Consider the following 21,354-nt stretch of genomic DNA (forward strand, 5'->3'; position numbering starts at 1 on the left):
TTGGCAAGAGGACCGTTGCAGATGTAGTAAGATGAGGCCATACTGAAGTAAGATTGGGCTTCAACATAATAGATAGGACTGTCTGCATTCAAAAATTATGCATCTCTATGGTAAAGGAATATTGTTTTTCATAATTTCTATACAGAATTATTATCAGTAAAGTTATAGAACCTAAATTTCTAACACTTCTTTTGCCTCACAAGATACAATTATTCCATACAGTATATGAAAGCTAAAATGGGGACAGCCCGGTGGCTCAGCGGTTTAGTGCTGCCTCCAGCCCAGGGCATGATCCTGGAGACCCGGGATGGAGTCCCATGTCGGGCTCCTTGCATGGAGCCTGCTTCTCCCTCTGCCTGTGTCTTTGCCTCTTTCTCTCTGTGTGTCTCTCATGAATAAATAAATAAAATCTTTAAAAAAAAAAAAAAAAGAAAACTAAAATGGTTTTAGAAGAATCTACAATATATCACTGTTTCAATTCTCAAAAAAAAAAAAAAAGTAATTATCTATAGGCTAGTTGCTAAGACCCTTTGCTAAAAAAAAAAAAAAAAAAAAGGTTGATTCAAACCTTTAAGTAATTTGAGTATTCCAACTGGATTTGTTCCTGATTGGTTGATAATCCTGGAAGCACTTTTCAATCTGAAAGCTTCAGGGTAAAGGGTTATCAGCGTGGTACCCACATAGATTGAATATATTTACAAGTATTCCATGGAAAGTACAAATGGAACATCTTTCTTTAGGGACAATATTGATAATTCATCCTTCTAGGCTTATCAAGGAAAATACTGAGAAAGGATACTTCAGTATCTTTGATACATAGCGATTTCTGTAGAAATATCAATGTGGCCAATTATTTGAGGAATTAGCCTTATTATTTCATAAACCTTTGCATCATTGAAAACTCTTCAGATATTCATCACTAAATTGCATATTTTGCTAAATCTGAGCAGCATTAATCTATAATCTCTTTCATAAAACAAATTTAGCTCCCCTAAACCAACTGGAAATAAACACTATTTGTTTTCTTATTCATCATACGTTGGGTTACTGTCATGTACTGAAAGAAGCAATGGAATACTCTGTAGCTAATTATTTCACATCAAGTAATTGGTATAATGTAAAAAATTTATAAAAATTACTTGAGATGCATGCCAATTTTATCTGTCATCTGAGTTTGTGTGAAAATTTTTAGTTTTGAAAAGACTCTTCAAAAATGGATGATTAGGGGGATCCCTGGGTGGCTCAGTGGTTTAGCGCCTGCCTTTGGCCCAGGGCGTGATCCTGGAGTCCCAGGATGGAGTCCCACATGAGGCTCCCTGCATGTGTCTCTGCTTCTCTCTTTTTCTGTGTCTCTCATGAATAAATAAATGAAATCTTTAAAAAAAATAAATGGATTATTAAAATAAGGCACATTATATATCCTTCCTGATTGATAAAATGATCCAAAATACACTGTGTTGGATGAGAGGTAATTCTAGTTTCTTTACATAATAAAACATACTTTGCAATGTATTTTTGAATTATATTATGTAACACTTATACTATGATGGCTAGTATATATTATATTATGTAAAAATAGTTTATATGTTGGCTTATACAATAATTTATATTTTATATTATAATTCTCACATAATTATAATTTATATTAGAATAATATAATTATCTTATTATTTAGAATATACATAATATTAAAGAATTATTATTGGCACAATACAAAGATAATTACAGGATATGATAGGACAATAATAAAAATTTTTAAAAAGCCATTCTAGATTTTAAATGGTCTATTTATAAATTACATACGACTATATTGATGACAAATGACTTAAGAGAAAGGAAGTAATTTGGAGAAAGATGTATGAATTGAGACCCAAATTAGTGAGGCTAATAAAATAATTTTAAATTGCATATGCTATTAGATCTTCCTTTTTCAGTCATCTTCCTCAGTAGTAAAGACGCTAACCTCTTTCACTGCACCTGATTTATTAAATGTATATCAATGTTTCCAAATTAAATTTAGTCCACATTAAGGGAAATGGTTTTGTTCTGTTGGATCTTATTTTAGAAGTATCACAGGCTTTTACCAGATAATTAAGGTAATTATTTTCACAGATGCATAGATATAGTCACTTATGCCCTCAAAATGCCATTCATTCTTTTCTTTTTCTTTGAGTAGTTATATATTTAACACACACACATATATATACAGATTTATAAATGTTTATATATGCCTTTATATAATATGGACATACTACATTTACATATTACATAATATCATAGCTTATATATTAATACAATATTTATTCAATATTAATTTTAAATTAAATATTAATGTTAAATTTAGTATTAATATTAAATTAAGTGAATATTACCATTTAATTAATTTGAAACTAAATGTTAAATATAATATATATTACATATGAATGTATATATAAGATAAATGTACATCTATTTATACATATAAATGTGCATATATATGTATATATATTTATATATGTGCATAATATATATAAAAATATATACATAAGTAAATGGCATATTTGCATATTGAAAAATGGTTGCTTTTGAATAGGTCAAGGGTGGCACTACCTTTTCTCACGAATAGAAGATTCTCTACAACATCAGGAAAAACAAAATATTAAGTCATTATGGCACCAAACAGGCTACAGCTAATTTTTTTATGCTAAGAACTCACATATTGTCATTTACATTGCGCATCCATTCCTGTCTTCGGAGCTCCTCTCTGGCCACCTTTAACTCATCGATTGGTTCTGCCACTCGCAACGTTGGCTCCAAAGGCTTGTAGCGCTGTTCCAATACTTCAGTGATGTCACGGAATGGCCCCTGACAAGAAAGAATGAGGAAATCTTTAATTGTGGAAGATTTTTTTGTCATATTATTGATGACTAAGAGTGCTAAACATCTACAAAGTATACCTCGTTTACCAAATTGCTTTTAAAGAACAAGCTGTTCTCTGAATTAGAAATTACATCAAATATCGTCTTCAAGAAATGTTGCCACAGTGAAGTGATTATATTAAAATATTTTAAATTAGCCAGAATTTTGCCTACTTACATCAAAAGACTTTTCATGCTAAAACTGTTAAATTTATAGTTGTGTTGCTTTGTTTTCTAATTAAAAAAGAAACATGTTTCTTCTGATAACTGAAAAAAATTTTTCTCCCTTTTTTAGTAAATAAAAATATTAGAGGGCAGCCCCGGTGGCGCAGCGGTTTAGCGCCGCCTGCAGCCCAGGGCGTGATCCTGGAGATCCTGGATCGAGTCCCACATTGGGCTCCCTGCATGGAGCCTGCTTCTACCTCTGCCTGTGTCTCTGCCTCTCTCTCTCTCTCTCTCTCTCTCTCTCTGTGTCTCTATGAATAAATAAATAAAATCTTAAAAAAATAAAAATAAAAATATTAGAAAAGATTCTGAGCCTTGCTTTCAAAAAGACTTCCTATCAATTGAAATAGGATAGCAAGTGTTTTTTTCATTAAAATAAAGCTTTTAAGTGAATGCCGCACCTCATATATAACTGGTGACCCTCCAAAACAGAGGACCATAATTTTAATTAATTTAAGTGTTCTTTACTTAAAATTCTAAGTTCTATTACATAATAACTCTGATACAATAGCAACCATCTAATGACACAAATACAAAGTCCATAAACTGCAACAGTGAAAAGTGCTTTATAACATATCATACCTTTAAATTAGTAGTTACTTATACTAATTACTAGAATCCACTGGTTGTGTAATTAGTATCATATTAAACACAATACAAATCAAAGGTGGCTCCAGATTTTGCTATGTCATTAATTACATACTGCTTTCTTTTTTCACCACTACTGTTGTACAGGACAGAAGTGATATAAGATGGACAAAGATTCCTAATCATATTCCTTATCCTTTAAGATCTCTTCTTTAAATAGGTTATCACTAACAAGACACAGCTGGAGTTACTGCAAGCACTGAGTGAAGACTGTGGGGCTAATAAAAAGAAATGATTCACGCCTCATTTATGTTCACTTATGTTTTACATTAATAGAAACCAATAATAGGAACCAGTTACCATAAAAGTCATGGACCGTAAATAACACAAATGGCAAATAAGTATCATCTAGTACTTTTCACAGCTGGACAGGAGGATTGCTATATTTGAAAGTAGTTAATGGATTTTTATTGGAACTTTACTTTTTAAAGATACAGTAACATGATTCCAGGTTCACTATTAAGAAATCGAATGGGGATATTTTTTTTTTTTTACAGATTTTTAATGTTTTACTTTGAGAAATTCTATGGTTTAAAATTAATGCATAGTTGTGTTATCAGGGGGAAATTACTTCTTTAGACCTTTTTTCCTTATACATAAGATAGAATAATAACTATCTCACAAAAGTGCTCTTAAGATACATAAGACAATGTAATAACACTTTTAGCTTTGTACTGAGAACATACTAAACATTCACAAATGATACCCCTGGCTTTATTTTCATTATTGGTTTCAAGAGAAGTTTGGAAAAGGTTTTGAACAATAGCAGCATCAAATACATGAGAAAATCCACAAGGCTAGGACTCCGAAGGGACCAGCATTCACAAGACCACTCACTTGGTCTTCTAAGTGCCCAAGCCCTACCTTCTTTGTTGGTGTATCAAAATAACACATATCCATTTGTAGACTTACCCCATTACTTGTTCTGGAACTTACTATTTCTGAAGAGACCAGGAAATGAAAAGGTGAAGCCCTATTCAAGCAGAAAAATTTAGAATAAAAATAGACCCAGTCCTCTTGGTGGATTCAGTATAATCTTTGTGACCCTAATTCTCTTATAATCACATCCATCTCTCTATATCTCTCAGTGTCCGGTCCATACATTTATATCTTAGGCACTTAGACAAGTGTCTTGCCTCTGAGCTCAACAGAACTTCTCCCTAATTAGCAAATGACATTTCCTGTCAAGCTTCATCTATGCCAAAATTTCTGTAAATTTGCATTTCTGTTGATAGGACTGCCTTTTAGATCTCAAGTGATCACTTATACTGATCATACCTGTAGTGACATGGGGCTTTTGTGATTTTGGACACAGTTTCAAACTTCATTATCCACTAAGTGTACTCATTTCCAGATATTAATCCCTATAGTGCCCAGACTCAACTTGAATCTATAAGTCTTCTTTGACACTTATCGTTTTCCAAAGTTTGACTTTGTCCAACCAAATCCCAATTACGAGAGTCAAATATATTTATGTTCTATATTTTTTCAAAGATTTTATTTATTTATTCATGAGAGACACAGAGAGAGAGGCAGAGACATAGGCAGTGGGAGAAGCAGGCTCCCTGAGGGGAGCCCAATGAGAGACTCGATCCCAGGACCCCGCGATCACAACCTGAGCCAAAAGCAGATGCTCAACTGCTGAGACACCCAAGTACCTCATATGTTATTCTATATTTTTAATAACCATGTTACTTTATAGTCATCTTGCATTTTAAAATTTTTCTCAAAGCTTAAATAATAATGAAATTATGTTTTAAATTCCCAGGATTTTCTCATACATTTAAGAAATATACCTCCCAAGTACAGACAGACCATCAGAGTATAAATATTACCATCTGGAGTATAGCATATATAACCTTAAATCTCCCTAATGATGTATGTACCTTTAATATTATCAAGTAATATAGAGGAAATATGGTTCAGTTCAATAAAACCACAACATTAAAAATCCCATTCTGTGAAAAAAAGAATGGAAAGAAGAAAAGAAAGACGGAAAGGAAGTGAGGCAAGAAACCAAAGGAAGCTGAGAGACAAGGTGGGATGAAATGACGGGCTGAGGAAGAATGGGAAGGAAGGGAAGAAAAAGAAGGAAAGAAAGAAAGAGAAGAGAAAATGGTATGGAGTGGAGAGAGGAAGACCAGGGATAGGAATGAAGGAGACAGGGAAATCAGGAAAGAGAAAATGAATAAAGGGAAGAGAGAAAAAGGAAGAAAGAAGGGAGTAGAAAAGGAAAAGAAAATTAGCAAGGATCATTACTTTGTGGTAGGCTAGACAAAGGCCATTTATGAGTGTGTATGTGTATGTATACACACATGTATGTATATATATGCAAATATGTGCATATGTATACACATATACATATATAAATTTCCATATACATGTATATTCTATATATAAACATATATATCGTTATATGAATATATATATATGTTTTCTTTGTGTCTTCATATATATACTATTGTGGTATAATAAGAAATACATATCTTATGGCTTTTGTCACTGATTTCTGGCATAGAGAGCTCCTAAAATGCTTGGAATTTCCTGAGTGATGGGATGCCTTTGTTATTGATAACAAGGTTACACCTGAAATTATGCTAATGAGGTAATTTAGGTTGGGCCCCTAGTAACCTCTTGATGAAACTGGTCACCAGAAAGACCAAAGAATTAGAAGGTTGACATTTCCAGTCCCACTTCTGATCTCCAGGGAAAGGTAATGGAGTTCAAGACTGAGCTTTATAAAACTCTTACACAAGGAGATTTGATGAGCTTCTCAACTAGTGCACACATCTATATGCTGGGAGAGTGGCGCAGCCTAACTCCACAGGAAGAGAAGCCTGTGCACCTTGGACCTTTCAGACTGCACTCTGTGTTCTTCTTCACCTGGGATGTTTATTTGCATCCCTTGTAATGACGCAGTAAATGTAAATAAAATGTCTTCCCTACTTCTGTGAACTGTTCTAGCAAATTATCAAACCTTAGGATGGGGTCATGGGACTCCTCAATTTATAGCCAGTTCGGTAAGAAGTACAGGAGACCCAGAAATTGCTACTGATGTGTGAAGTGAAAAACAGTTTTGTGGGGTTGAGCCCTTAAGCTACAGAGTCTGCATAAACTCCTAGTAGTTGGTGTTAGAACTGGCTTGAATTGTTGGACACCAAATGGTATTCAGAGAATCAGAGAATTAGTTGTTGGTGTTGGAAAACACCTCACATATATCTTTTTTCCCCACATGTATTTATATATTTATTTAATTACTATATTTATTATATAAATACTTATGCATACATCTTCCATGTAAATATATAGCCATTTTTACATATATATTATATAAATATAAAAATTTCCACATATATTATTCACATATATCTTATATATAGTTATAGGAGTATATTATATCTTTCACATGCATTCTGTAAATACTGAATACATACATGTATAAATAGAATGCTATGGGAGGGAAGATAGGTAAAGTACTAAAAGAGCTGTATTGAGAAAAATACATTAATAGAGATGAAGAGTGAATACAAACTAGTATAAAATAAGCCATATTATAAAAGTATAAAAAAGCAAAGCAGTAAAGTTAATATGAAATATCAGTATTATAAAACACATAAAATCATATTAAATGTATACAGTTAACACTGAGATTATACAGTGTAGCAGTTTGGTTCGGATGACTTCTAGAGTGTTTCCAACTCAGAAATATTTATATGCCTGTATCTTATCAATACCATATCATTTTTCCCATTTCCTAAGAAGTTGCATTCAGAATTACTCTATGAATTCTATGTATTACAAAGAGCCATCTCATTGACCCTAGCATAAAATATGGATTATTAAATATTCAAATATACAATGATTAGCAATCATTGGACACTTAATACACAAGCAATGGAGATACTAGAATTATCTTCTTTATAGAATAGTAAATTGAATTGCTTATTCTGATGGTATCATGTAAAATCATTTCTTGCATCAACTGAAATAGTAATATGCATAATTCAAATGGTAAAAATTTAGTTACTATTTAAGTGCCTTTATTAGAATATTGGCATAACCTACATTTTGAAAAGAATAGTGAAAACACTCTGTAGATATGTCCCAAAATAAACTGAAATTTTTCCAATTATCTCTTTTTTGTCCCCTTGCTCAACTCTCCCCTCCCTGACACTTTATTTCAGAAAGAGGGAGCACTTTCAGCTTCTATGTTTTTTTGGATAGATTTTCTTTTTTTTACACATCTATCTATAATAAGAGTATAAGACATCAGTTAATAGTATTTAAAAAAAATAGTATCAGTTATAAAGTTAGTAGCTTTAAGAGAGCAAAAAAATGCACAAATAAAGGGAATAAAAGACCCACTTAGAGAAAGTGACTTTATAACATTACAAATAATTACAGCAAGGTGGGAAATTACTTTATGGCATAGAGAGGTTGTCTTCTTGCAAGTTGATGAAATAGCTGGGGGTGTGAGAAGCCATCTCTAGGATGGCCTCCAATGATTCCACTTTCTGGGATTCAAGTCCTTGTGTGGACTGGACTTATTCACTTCTAAAAAATAAAATATGGTAGAAGTAATGGGAGGTCACTTGTGACATAAGGTCATAAAAAGGCTACGGCTTCTGTTTTGAGAACTCTCTCTCTGGTAGATCTCTCCCCTGAGGGAAGCCAGCAGCCAGTGGGGCAGCTCTATAGAGAGGCCAATGAGAGGAGAGGCTGAGGTATAAAAATAAGCAACCATATGAATGACCTCAGGAGAGGATCTTCTCTTCCTCTTGCTCTTCGCTACAGCTCAATTTTAACATGAAATCACAGCCTTGCCTGGCACCTTGACTGCAACTTCATGCCAGATCTTGAGTTAGAGGCACTTACCTAAGCTGTAACTACAGCACTGACCCACAGAAACTGTGAGATAAGAAACATGTGTTGGTTTAAGCCATCAAGTTTTGAAGTCATTTATTACATAACCAAAGATATACAGAGGAAAGCCTAGGGAACTACTAGGTGGGAGTTCTGAGAATCTGGCTATGTGAACCAAAATCAACCCAAATGTAGGTTCATGAGCCCTGGTGGCAGTTGTCTATTCCAGATTAAGTATGGATGGGGATGATAGGACTGTTCCTCTCTGGGGCTTTCAGGACAGTGACCATCATCACCCAACAAACACATCCCACTCCACCTTAGGAAGCCATTTGTCAATCTAGCTCTAAAGCAATCTACAGGGAAGAGGGTTTTTTGTTTTTTGTTTTTTCGTTTTGTCTCTGCCTGAGTTTTGCATTGTTTTGGATCCTCTATAATTCTCTCAACTTATACTTTTAAATTACACTTACAATTATATATAAATATATGAATCATCAGATGAGAAGTTAAAGTTGATAATATGTCCTATTTTTCTAGCAACACATTGTAACAAGTACCATTATAACAATGTTTTTAAAGAAAAAGGCTAGATCCTAGCCAAAAATCTTATGTGTTATTTGAAATAAAATTCAGTACCATAGAATTATTTGATTACTTCCCCCATATATATTTTAAAACACTTTGTATTTATTATTTACAATTCAATTCCATAAAAAATTACTCTTTTCTTGTCACAAAGATGAAACAACAATAACCTTTTCTTTAAAAAAAGCGAGAATATAATCAATGAGTACCTGACATCGTTTCCTATCAATGGGTGGGAGAATTTCCGAACGAGGAAAGGAACGGGCACTCGTACAAGCCAGCCAACTGCTAAGGCTGATGTAGCGCTTCTGCTTAACTTTGGGCCTGTGGCATGTTAAAGGCTTTGCTTTTTGTAACCTCAGCTCCCATGGATCAGGATCTTTTCTGAACGGCGAATTGTATATACCTGGAATCTAAAGAAAAAGAACATAATTTTTATCCTTAGCTTTCATATGAAATAAAAGGAAGATGAAGTTGTATCATAAAAATTTTCATATGTTTAAGGAGTATTTTTAAGTAGAACTCTAGTTCTTACCTGGAGGCTGGCTAGATTCATCTAAGATTATAAAATACTCACTTTGTCTACACTCCAGACCAACAATTACAGAATTATTCATAGTTAAAGACTAAAGATGTTAAAAACCCACTGAGCTATAGCTTCTACCTGGCATATATGGCATATTGTATATATCTGTATTTAAGAAAAAATAACAGAAGGGCCTTAAGTCATTCTTTCTGTCTTCTACCCATTAACTATGTATATGTATATTTAATCACACCTGTAACTCACACATTCACTCACACAAACTCAAATATGTGATGCTTGAACCAGTTTCAGGCACAAAATATGCACTCAATAAATACTTGATTGTTTTAATGATTATGCATTTAATAGCAGCTATTTCAAGTTCTTTACTTTAAAATAATAATCAAACTGGTATTTTATATTAGGTGCTGTATTTCTGTAGCGTCATATTACCCTTAGTGTTCTGTCATTGATCTTGTCACACACTGTATCAAAGGTCAACTCTGTTAGCACAGCACCTGTTATGCAACAGAGGTTCAACAGATGTATGTATAACAAATGTTAAATTCAAGTTTAGCAGATACTCATTTTCTGAAAATTCAATGGTATTTAGACACAAATGGCATAGAACCATATTTTGAGACTCTTGATATTTACAAATCCGTTAGTTATAAGGAAAAATTTTTATTTTTTGCTTTTTAAAAAGATTTTAAAATGTATTTATTTGTGAGGGGGAGAAGGAGAAGGAGTAGCAGACTTCCCACTGAGCAGGGAGCCTAAGTGGGGCTCCATCCCAGGACCGTAGGATCATGACCTGAGTTAATAGCTGACCATTCACTGACTGAATACCCAGAGCCCCAGAGAAGTTATATTTTAAAGGATAGTATGACTTATTTGGTTTCTGTTTAGAAACTCTGTACTAATGTAAAGAATGTATCCATTAAACCCACATATTTTTTCTAAAATGTGATTCTCTTATTATATGCATAAATTTTTCTGGTCACTATATTTATTGATAGAATCAGTAGTTCCAAAGTATTATGATTACTTAAGATTGTTGTCTTTGAAAAACTACCTTAGAATATTTTATATTTCCAGCCTAATTTTTCAACTAAGTATTAACCTTTATCTAATACCAATGGAGGTAGATTCAGTGTCCTATCCCTAATGCTACAGTAATAGCCTGGGAACAACTCTGTCACAAGCAGCTGAAGTACAGGGCCTCTGTTTTAGGTATTTTGTATCTGCTTGGCCTTGTGAGAACTCAGCACAAAATAGATACTCAAAAACAATGTACTCAGCAGAAGGGCCTGTGAAGCCTCTATTTTACTCTTGTTTTCCAAAGCCACATCAAGATCTCAGTAAAATGTTGGAGGTTTATTTCAAAATCTTACCAACTTCTTTCAAAGAATTATAGATTATACCCTTCTTATCTTTCTTCTTATCTTTCTTAATGTATCAGTTTTGCTGTGCTTTCAAACACACTGTGATCTAGAACTAAATTATCAAAGACCCATTTGACTCACCTCCAACTCAACTGTTCCTGTGTTAAAGCTGAATTTTACTAGATTAAACAAAGCCAATGTAAATATACTTAGATATCTTAAAAAAAAATTGTGAACTAGGTTTTCTTTGGGTTATTTTTCCCTATATAATTTATACAAAAAAAAAAGGTGCTGAAACATTACAGGCAATTGTATAAGCCATATTTAATGTCATGCTAACACTCTTTTACTATTATACTAAATATCAAACAAGGTAGATTTATAAACAGTTTAAATGATGTTAATAAAAGACAGTATGGACGCATATATTTAAAATAGTTTCTAGTATAATTTTTAAGTGGGTGATAATTTTTAAGACAATTTTTAGGGCAAATTTCTCTAATGAAAATCTATCAACTGTAATGAGAAGAAAACCAATAAGTATTACATCAAAAGACTATTTTGACATAAATAAAACAAAATCTCCATAGTCTATGAAAAAGATAAGAGAATGCCATTCTATTTAGTGATGATCTAGCTGACTTAAGTCTGTTAATCATTTCCACAATCTTGCAGATTAAAATAGTAAAATACATATAATTTAACTAGATTATAATTTATCAGTTAAAAATATCTATCTACTTGAATAAGTGCTACCAGCCATTAACTTTACCCCATTAGAAATCTTCTTTGGTCTCCTTCCACATTTGCATGCACATGTATACATAGGCTAGATGGGAAATGCAAATAGATCAGTAGACATGATAGCTTTCTTAAATTATATTTTGCAACCTATATGGAGACCTCCTCATGTGTATTCTCTTTGCAATTTAAATCAAATATAGGTAGAAAATATATTTTAATTGAATTTAAAATGTATCATTTAAAATCTTCAAGGTGTCAGTTATTTTAGAAATTAATTTAATACATTTGCTAACTTAGCGTCAATGAAAACAGTCCAGCCCTCCCTTCATCCCTACTGCAAGCAAATACCCTACTTATTTATATTGATATAGAATGCATTTACTATTGCTTCTTTAAGTAAATAAAACCACCTTAACTTACTATTGTCTCAATTGCTACATTTCATAATTTGTAAGCCACTTGTGAATAATGGTTTGTTGTCGATTTTTAAAAATATTACTATGAGTCACAAAAGACAAAGTTAATCCTAAGGGACCATGACATATTTTTCAGTTTTCACATTTTTCACAACTTAGAAGGGCTACTGCCAAGCTAGCTTTTGGGACTTCATTTTCTGCAATAATTTTCTAGAGTGACCAACACTATGGGGAAATCTGTGCTAACTGTTTAAAAAAAAAAAAAAGCCTACAACTGAGTTATTTGCAGTACTGTCATGCTAACATTCAACTCAATAAGACCCAAGAAATCTCGGGAGAGGACTCTGCTAATAGCTTCTTACTGACCTCCTTGCATCAGGCTGGGCTGCTGACTGGTGGCCCAGTGGTGAATACGGCAAATGAGGTGTGAAAGCACTGATTTTTTTTAAAGGCTATGATTCTGACTCGTCAAAAGGAGAAAAAAAAAAAAAAGGCAATGAGTTATATAATAGATATATATTTTTCTTGAATTCCCCCCTTCAGACTTTCCATCATGGGAACTTAAGCATGACCTGGAATATTAATTATGTCAGGTTGAGCAACGAGCAAATGTACCATTTGTTACCCAGTCACCCTTAGCATTACATTAATATTTTGAACCATTCCATATTTCTAACAATCTATCAGTTGCTCTTTTCTTCTCAGGTTTTATTCTTTAGACTTATAAGTATTGTACGGGAAAGTATTTTACAAACGCAATTGGTTTCAAAACAAATGGATGGTGGATCTGGAGCATCTACTGTTTTATTTCAGGGAGAATGTTTTTATGATTGTTTTTCAGGGTGAATTTTCCACTCAGACACAGACCTTCATTTTGTAACTGCCTGGGGGAAGCTATATTCTAATTCTCCCCTCTTCTCTTTGTTATTGAGGCTTACTTTTAAAACAAGTTGCCATAAAATAGAAAGAATTTAAAACATGATTTTGTACACCTGTAATTCCCAAAGGACAATGGTTAGTCTTTGAATTTCATATTTTACCATATGAGAAAAAATAATCTCTCATAATTTGAAAGTAATGGCTCACTCAGGAATGAAGAACTAGAAAGTACATGGGATAGGTGGGAGAGTTCAAGTTTTACCTTTGCAAATGACAATAACACAGCAAACAGGAGTTGCTGATTGCCACACAAAGGAACAAAATCAGAAAGTATTTTCTTGCACCAGGATTCAGAATTTGTGAATACTGGGAGAGATACACAGTTTTAAGGAATGGGGAGTGCTGATTAAAGTATGTTCAGGATCTAAGCTCTAATCAAAATTATTTTTAAAATTAGACACTAAGTCAGCACAGAAGAGCAGTAAAGAACTCTACTAACGAGGAAAGTCAAAGTGGGCCAGAGAACTGTGAATGAAGTATTTGTGAGGGTAGGTTCTGCTGAATCAACACTGACCAACACACTTCATCATAATTATCAGGACATACTAGTGCCAGGGGATTTATAAAAATCCCACTCAGCAAATAATTGCCCTGCTGTTAGGAGATAGTCAGAGTGTTAACACACTGTCACAGTCCAGTGTTTAGTAAGATATTCTACATTCAATTACTCTTGCTGAGAACTAAAAGGAAACATGGTCATTTCTCACTACAGCAGTTATGCTTCCACATGCATTTCAGACAACAGTCATGTTAACCCTCAGATATAGTACCCCAGAAGGAATAAGAATTTCATGCAAACATTTGGGATTCACAAGGAAACTATTTGGTATAAAACTTATCTATATAAAGCAAGACTTAAAAAGGAAAAAAAAAAAAACTATTACCAACTACACATGCTTTTCTGTTACCTCAGTTAAGAAATTGAATTTTTTAAACGTTTTGAGTCAAAGTATATAGTGGGGTCATGTTAAATGGAGATCTCAGAGGCAGCTGGGTTCTTTAGTTTAACAAATGATTTTTACAAATCATTTTGATATCCCAGTCATTATTATCATATCTTAAAATATTTTCATTAAATATGGTTTAAAACATTTCATTAAATATGATTTAAAACAATGAAATTTAAATAAAATACTATCATCTATATAGTAATTCAATTCAATCAATCATAGTAATTCAACTCAAGCATCTACTAACTTAGAAACACTTTACTGGATCTAAGGTGGGTACAGACGAATAAAAAGTGATCACTTCTACCAAGCCATTCTCAGTGGTTGGGGAGGGGAAGTTAGGAGAGTGATTTTGTGACTGACAATAACATAACCAGCCTGCAGGAAATAACCACTAATTATTATTATAAAGGAGGTTTACAACAGAGGCTGCAGTAAAGGTATATACATCTTTTAAAAACTCTGTGGAAAAGGTATCCGACTTTCTTCTGAAGGTAGCTATAGAATTTTGGCAATAAAAAGAGAAGAAAGGCATTCCAGGCTAGGAGAAGGGTAAAGATAAAGACAAATATATTTGTAGGAAAACACAGTTGTTCAGTGAATATTACATTGGTCAGTTTAAACATGAGGCTATTGTCAGAGATGAGCTTATAAAGATAAATTGGGGCCAAACTCTAGAAGGCTGCAAATTATACTTTAATCTGCATAAAATAGGAATCTATTGATTTTCATATTCTGCTTTAGAAGGTAAACTCAGGAAGAAGTCTGAAGCAGGCCCTACTCGGGCACAAAGCCTACAGAAACAACTCCATGAAAACACAGGTGAAAACCACAATTCAAAGAGACAGAACAAACGTCAGAACCAGACTCAGATATGGCAGGCACATTGCAATTATCAAAACAGAAATTTAAAACAACTATGACTAATATGTTAAGGGATCTAGTGGATAAAGTAGACAGCAGGCAAGAACAGGTAGGCAATGAAAACAGAGACATGGAATTTCTAAGAAATAAAAAGAAATGTGAGGGAATCAAAAACATGATAATAGAAATAAAGATTGCTTTTGATGGATTTATTTGTAGACAGGACGTGGCTGATTAAAGAACCTCTGAATGTTCTTCAGAGAATAGAAACTTCCAAAATGGAAAGGCAAAGAAAAAAACATCTGATAAAAATAGAATAGGGGTGCCTGGGTGGTACAGTCGGTTAAACACCCAAATCTAGGTTTTTGGCTCAGGTCTTGATCTTACAGTGTGGGATCGAGCCCCAAGTTAGGCTCTGCACTCAGCATGTAGTCTGCTTGAAATTCTGTCTTCCTCTCCCTTTGCCCCTTCCATTCTAGTTCTCTATCTCTTTTTTTTTTTTTTCTAAGATTTCATTTCTTTATTCATGAGAGGCAGAGAGAGAGAGGCAGAGACACAGGCAGAGGAAGAAGCAGGCTCCATGCAGGAAGCCTGACGTGCGACTTGATCCCAGGACCCCGGGATCAAGCCCTGGGCTGAAGGCAGGCGCTAAACTGCTGAGCCACCCGGGCTGCGCTCTATCTCTCTTTCTCAAATAAAAATACATAAATGTTAAAAATATATAACAGAATACCCAAGAAAGGCAGGACAACTACAAAAGGTATATATACTCATAATGGGAACACCCAGAAGAAGGAAGAGAGAAAGGAACAGAAGACATTTTTGAAGTAATAATGACTGAAGATTTCTCCCAAATTAATATTGGACACCAAACCAAACCATATATCCAGGAAGCCCAGAGAACACCAGGTAAAATAAATAACAAAAAACACACAAGCATATACAGAGGCATATCATATTCAAACGTCAAAGAATCAAAGATAAGAATATCCTGTGAGAGGCTGAGGTGACAAACACCTTACCTTTAGAGGAGCGAAGATAAGAATTTCGTCTAACTCTTCCTCAAAAACCATGCAAGCAAGACAAGACGCTCAGAGTGAACCCTAATGTAAACTACAAACTTTGCGTAATAATGATATATGGATGTAAAAAATATATGGCAACACCCTTGCCAAATTTGTTATGAACCCAAAATTGCTCAAATTTTTAAAAGCCTATAAAAATAGTTAAGCACTTGCTTAGTATATAACACAACAATTCCATTCCTGGGAATCTATACCAGAGAGGTGAAAAAACATGGAACAGTGCATATCTCAATACCTGGCTCAGAATAGACAATCAATCTATGCTTATGTGAATAAGTGATATAAACCCAAAGTCTGTAAAGGAGGTGAAGACTGCTTACTGAAAGGTAAGAAGAAAGAACAGTGGAAAAAGAAGAATGACATGGACAGGGAGCATTCTATAGAAACAGAATCTGAAGAACATAGAGAATGTGGACTTACAGAAAAACTTGGGCTTAAAAAAACAAAAAAACAAACAAACAAAACAAAACAAAAAAAAACCTTGGGCTTAGAACCCCAGCAGAGAAGGTAAAAAGAGGAGCAGTTATGCAGGAATATTACTACCTGTTTTGGAGTTAGAATTGAGCTTCCCAAAATTCCAGGTTGAAAGGTCCAGTGTATAGTTGTAATATAGTAGGTCTGGAACTTGGGAAAGCGGTCACAGTTAACGACTGGAGTGTTTTCTGAATAAAAATAGCAGAAGGTCTGAAAATGGATGGGGTCACGGAAGGATAGCATGTAGGGAATTCAGGGGAACAGTCTTAGGAGTGTGTACATATAAAAAAATAAGTGGGAGAAGAGAAGCCCATGAAGGACACTCAAAAGAGCAAACAGTGAGGGAGGAGAGGCAGCACACAAGGGAGAAGATGGTTTCATGAAAGAGGTCAGCAGTGTCAGAAGCTCAGGAAAGGTGGAACAGCATGAGGACAAAGAATGCACAACTGGCATGGTAATTAGAAGGTGACAGGTGACCTCCACAGAAGCAAATTGTGTTCTTGTGGCACAAATCACATCATAATTCACTGAATGTGAGGAAAGAAAAAGAAGTGGAGACTGATTCGAGTCTTCTAAAATATAGCAATATTATGATGAGTCAGAGAATCTTGGGACCCAGAGAACATTTCTCCCCCTCAGTCAAGGTTTCCCTTTAACTATATTGTATTTTGAAAGAGTATCTGAGAGAAGATTCCACGTAAAAGACTTTGGGAAATCTTCCCCACTAAACCTTTCCTGTATCTTTTTCTCTGTAAATGTCAAGTCACTATTCTTCTGATCCCTACAAGGACTGGATGAAAGTTGCTTATGTTCTTAGGAAATCTTTCTAGGCCTGTTCCTTTCCCTAACACTTAGCAACCCCCCTACCACTCCCCCCAATACAGCTTGATTTACCTACCCCCCTCCTCTATCTGCTACCTTGGCACTCTCTCCAGATTTGGCCTGGATTCCTGATTTTCCATTTGAGTTATATTGTTGACAGCTTATAAGTAATTATTTCTTTATAAATGAGCATTGGTATATATACCCATACTGAGAACAGACCATTCTGTGGGGTTAGGATGGCTGGTAGTTGGACAATATGAAAGAAGAGAAGGGATGTTATCTGGTGTGTATGGTGAGTGAGGGTGTTCCCAGAAAACAGGAAGATGTTCAAAGGAACAGAAACCTTAAAGAACTTTGATATTAAAGAACTATAAATAGTCCTATATAATATCACAGTAAAGACACACACTGAGCACTATTGAATAAATATTGAAGAAGACTGAGAAGAAATGACCAAATAATAGAAGAAAAGGCTGACCATTGTGTCACCAAGGCCAAAGGAAGTTCCAACACCACAAGTTTGATGAGCAATGTGCAAATCTCCCGGAATCCTGTGGATTTATAGTTAGGAGATTCCTGGGTGACCTTAGCAAGAGTTATTCTGAATAGAGCAGTGAGATTGGACACCCAGTTAGTTTCACATTGATCTAACAACTCCCTATTGCGATGCCTCTAACACACAATTTCTACACATTCTGTGCTGGCTTATTATACATACTAATGAAGTCTGAATGATCTAAGAAAATAGTAAGGCATGTTTTTATGACCATCACCCACCCCAAATCTTCCATTATATACCACCCCTCTCCCCCACTGGAAACCTACTATTTTCTCTTGCTCAGTTCTTCCACAGATGATTTAATTTGAAAATGATTTCATGGTTTGGGGTTCAAAGATGACTCTCAAGACAATTAATTGTTCAAAGAAAAACACTTAGCATCTCAGAAACAGGCAACAGAATTGAAAATTTTCTTTTGTTAAAGAAAATGTACCAACAGAATGGAGCACTTGTCAAACTTTATTCCCAATGTTATCCGGGGCCCTGCAAGAAACTGATTTCCCAAGAGTCTTTGAAGAAAGATTTCTTAAGCAAACAGGAGGAAGCCATTTTATGTTTTATCAAAGTATAGGATTGACTGCCTCATGGGGAAATGCTCTGCTGCTTTAATCTGGTTGGCTGCAATCTTGTGACCAGATCTCAAAGACCACCTCGTTTTTAGACTACTGTGCTTTCACACAGTCTTGTTCTGTAGACCTGTGGCTTCCTGTATGAAAATTATTAATTAGTACCTATTAGGTACAGATTATACCTGCCACTTGGTGATAATTGAGCAGAGTCTTTAGTATTTTTGTACTTTTTGGTGTTATCCTTCAATAAAGTTTTATTTTATCTTATTTAGGTTATCTTTTGCTTTCTTAATTTTGTTTTAACCTCCTTGGTGGTAGGAAGCCCAGAAAATGCCACTATGTTTCACAACCCTATTATCTTTTATCTCAACTCAAATGTAAGTCACTCTAGTGGTAACACAATTTGGCCACAAACATAATTAGAAGGAATGTAATTTAATTGAAGAAAGTTGGCCAACATAATATTTTGATCAGAAAAAAACTGATCTGACCTAAAATGAATAATAGTCTTGTCTCTGGCTTTTTCAGTATACTACTACGTATTTCACAAGTTTTAAAGATTTTTTTTTAAAAAGACTTTATTTATTTACTCATGAGAGACAGAGAGAGAGAGAGACAGAGACAGAGACAGAGACAGAGACACACACAGAGGGAGAAGCAGGCTCCATGCAGGGAGCCTGATGTGGGACTCGGACTCGATCCAGGGTCGCCAGAATCATGCCCGGGATCGAAGGCGGCGCCAAACCGCTGAACCACCCGGTCTGGCTATTTCACAAGTTTTTATGTGAGCTTTTTTTTTTTTTTTTTTTTTTTCATTTCATTCCTCATTTCAAAAATATGAGAAAATAATCCCTCTCTTGTACTTTTTAATCCATTAATTGACTTTCAGTATATATATTATGCAAATGAAAATAAAGAATAGACACAGCAACTTAAATTTCTCTACCAATAAGAGATGATTGGATTAAAGAACTATTTATCTATTTGCTTTTTTTGTCAAATTGCTCATGCCCAAATAATTGTCTGCCAAATTAATCCCAGCTCTCTTTTATATTGTCTAGTACACCTGTCCTCAACTACACTGCTCCTTTCCTCAATACTTCTGATCCCTGGCCTATAATCCTTTCAACCTTGCCCTGTGGAACGCCCCTACCATCTAAGCTAAACAACTTTTCTTTGCCCCAAAACTTTTCAATAAATATATTCTCTACTTATTTATTTGCTTATTTATTTATTTTATATAACTGAAGCTTCCTTCACCTCTAGAACCACTTCCCTTGCAGATCTACTGAACAAAGCATTTTAGTACTCCCTGTATCACAGTGACTAAAGAGAGATTAGCATTTTCTTAGTTACTGAATGTCATTCTCAAACCAGTACTCCTCCATCTTCTTGCAATCTAAATATGCAACCTTTGTCGCTCCTTGTGATTATCATACACAGACTCGCTGGTCATTTACCCATATTCATGATACCCTTTGGCACTTAGTTCAGTCTTCCTTTCTACTATGTGCTCTAGGATAACATCTGGGCGATTTCATGTATAGGTAGGTAGCCCATCTCTACAGTTTAGCCTCATAGTTCTTTAACTCCTTTAACTTCACTGACCCTCACCTTTACACATTACTAGTTAGAGCAAGAGAGAATGACAAAAACATTATATTCTTATAGATATTTCTTCATCTCAAATCACAGAATTACAAAACAATGTGTATCCAATGTGTTGAATAGGATGTCTGTGGGTTTCAGATTTTCAGCTGATACCTCAAAAATGAAAATGCTTTTTAAAAGATTGATTGATTTATTTGGGGTGGGGTGGGGGGAGGGGGGAGAGGGAGAGAGAGAGAGACAATCTCAAGCAGACTCCTCCCTGAGCATGGAGTCCCACTCAGGGCCCAATCTCATGATCCCAAGATCTTGACCTGAGACGAAATCAAGATAAGACATTCAAATGACTGAGCCACCCATGTGCCTCAAGATGAAAATACTTAATAGATAATATAAGTACTCACCCTTCTTCCTCTGTTCATGGCTTTTTCCAAGAAGACAAACACATTGCCCGAAAGCTATCCAGAAGTGCCCATGAGGGCTTGCTTGCCTTCCTGTGAGAGGGCCCTGCATCTTAGACTTATGCCTCCCACCCCCTGATGCTTAAAGGAACTGATAAGCTAATTCACACAGAAAACATCAAAAGCTAATAATGCTGAATATATTATCTAGTAATTATCTTTAAATAAATAGAAATTTAAAGATATGATTTCAACCATTCTCCAGGAAAATAATGTGGAGCTAGGACCTTTCTCAGCCCTCTTTAAGCCATACCTTAAAGAAACCAAAGCATGGTTTTGAAGATAGCCAGATCTTAGTTTGAATTTCATATTCAAACTATCTAGTTATGTAATTTGTTTTAATCTGGGACATTAAAGGATTAAAAAAACATGTTAGCTTCCCCTTTGCCTTTTCTTTGAATATAAGATTTGCCCCTTTAAAAATCATACAGAATATATTTCACCAAATACAGGTGTCAGTTACTAAAAATTATTACATCTGTCAAAATGATTGTTTTATTTATATTTTATATTTAATTCAGAGAAGAAATAGTGAATAATTGGGGCTGAAATAAAAGCTGCTTTTCTTGTTCTGAATATGAAAGTAGTATAAATCCTAAGTAGGACATGCATTAGAAATATGACTTTGATATTAGAAATTGGGGATATTAAAGTGACATGGTTGCTCTCCTTTATGAACTCACCTATGTTAAAGAGAAGTAGATATAATCATAATACCAATGGTAAAAATT

General features: G+C 34.5%; 1 protein-coding gene across 3 annotated transcripts in view; it reads right to left on the reverse strand.

Moving 5' to 3' along the window:
* The window catches only part of SPATA17 (spermatogenesis associated 17), a 205,295-nt gene that overhangs the window by 98,801 nt on the left and 85,140 nt on the right, over positions 1 to 21,354 (reverse strand). For all 3 annotated transcript variants that reach the window (XM_072814590.1, XM_072814589.1, XM_072814591.1), the window contains exons 7-8: positions 9,428 to 9,631; positions 2,696 to 2,844 (exon numbers count right to left, since the gene is read on the reverse strand). In XM_072814590.1, the coding sequence (XP_072670691.1) occupies positions 2,696 to 2,844; positions 9,428 to 9,631 (353 nt within the window). The remainder of the gene's footprint in view (positions 1 to 2,695; positions 2,845 to 9,427; positions 9,632 to 21,354) is intronic.

Source organism: Canis lupus, chromosome 38 (genome assembly GCF_048164855.1).
Source record: "Canis lupus baileyi chromosome 38, mCanLup2.hap1, whole genome shotgun sequence".
Lineage (NCBI taxonomy): Eukaryota > Metazoa > Chordata > Mammalia > Carnivora > Canidae > Canis > Canis lupus.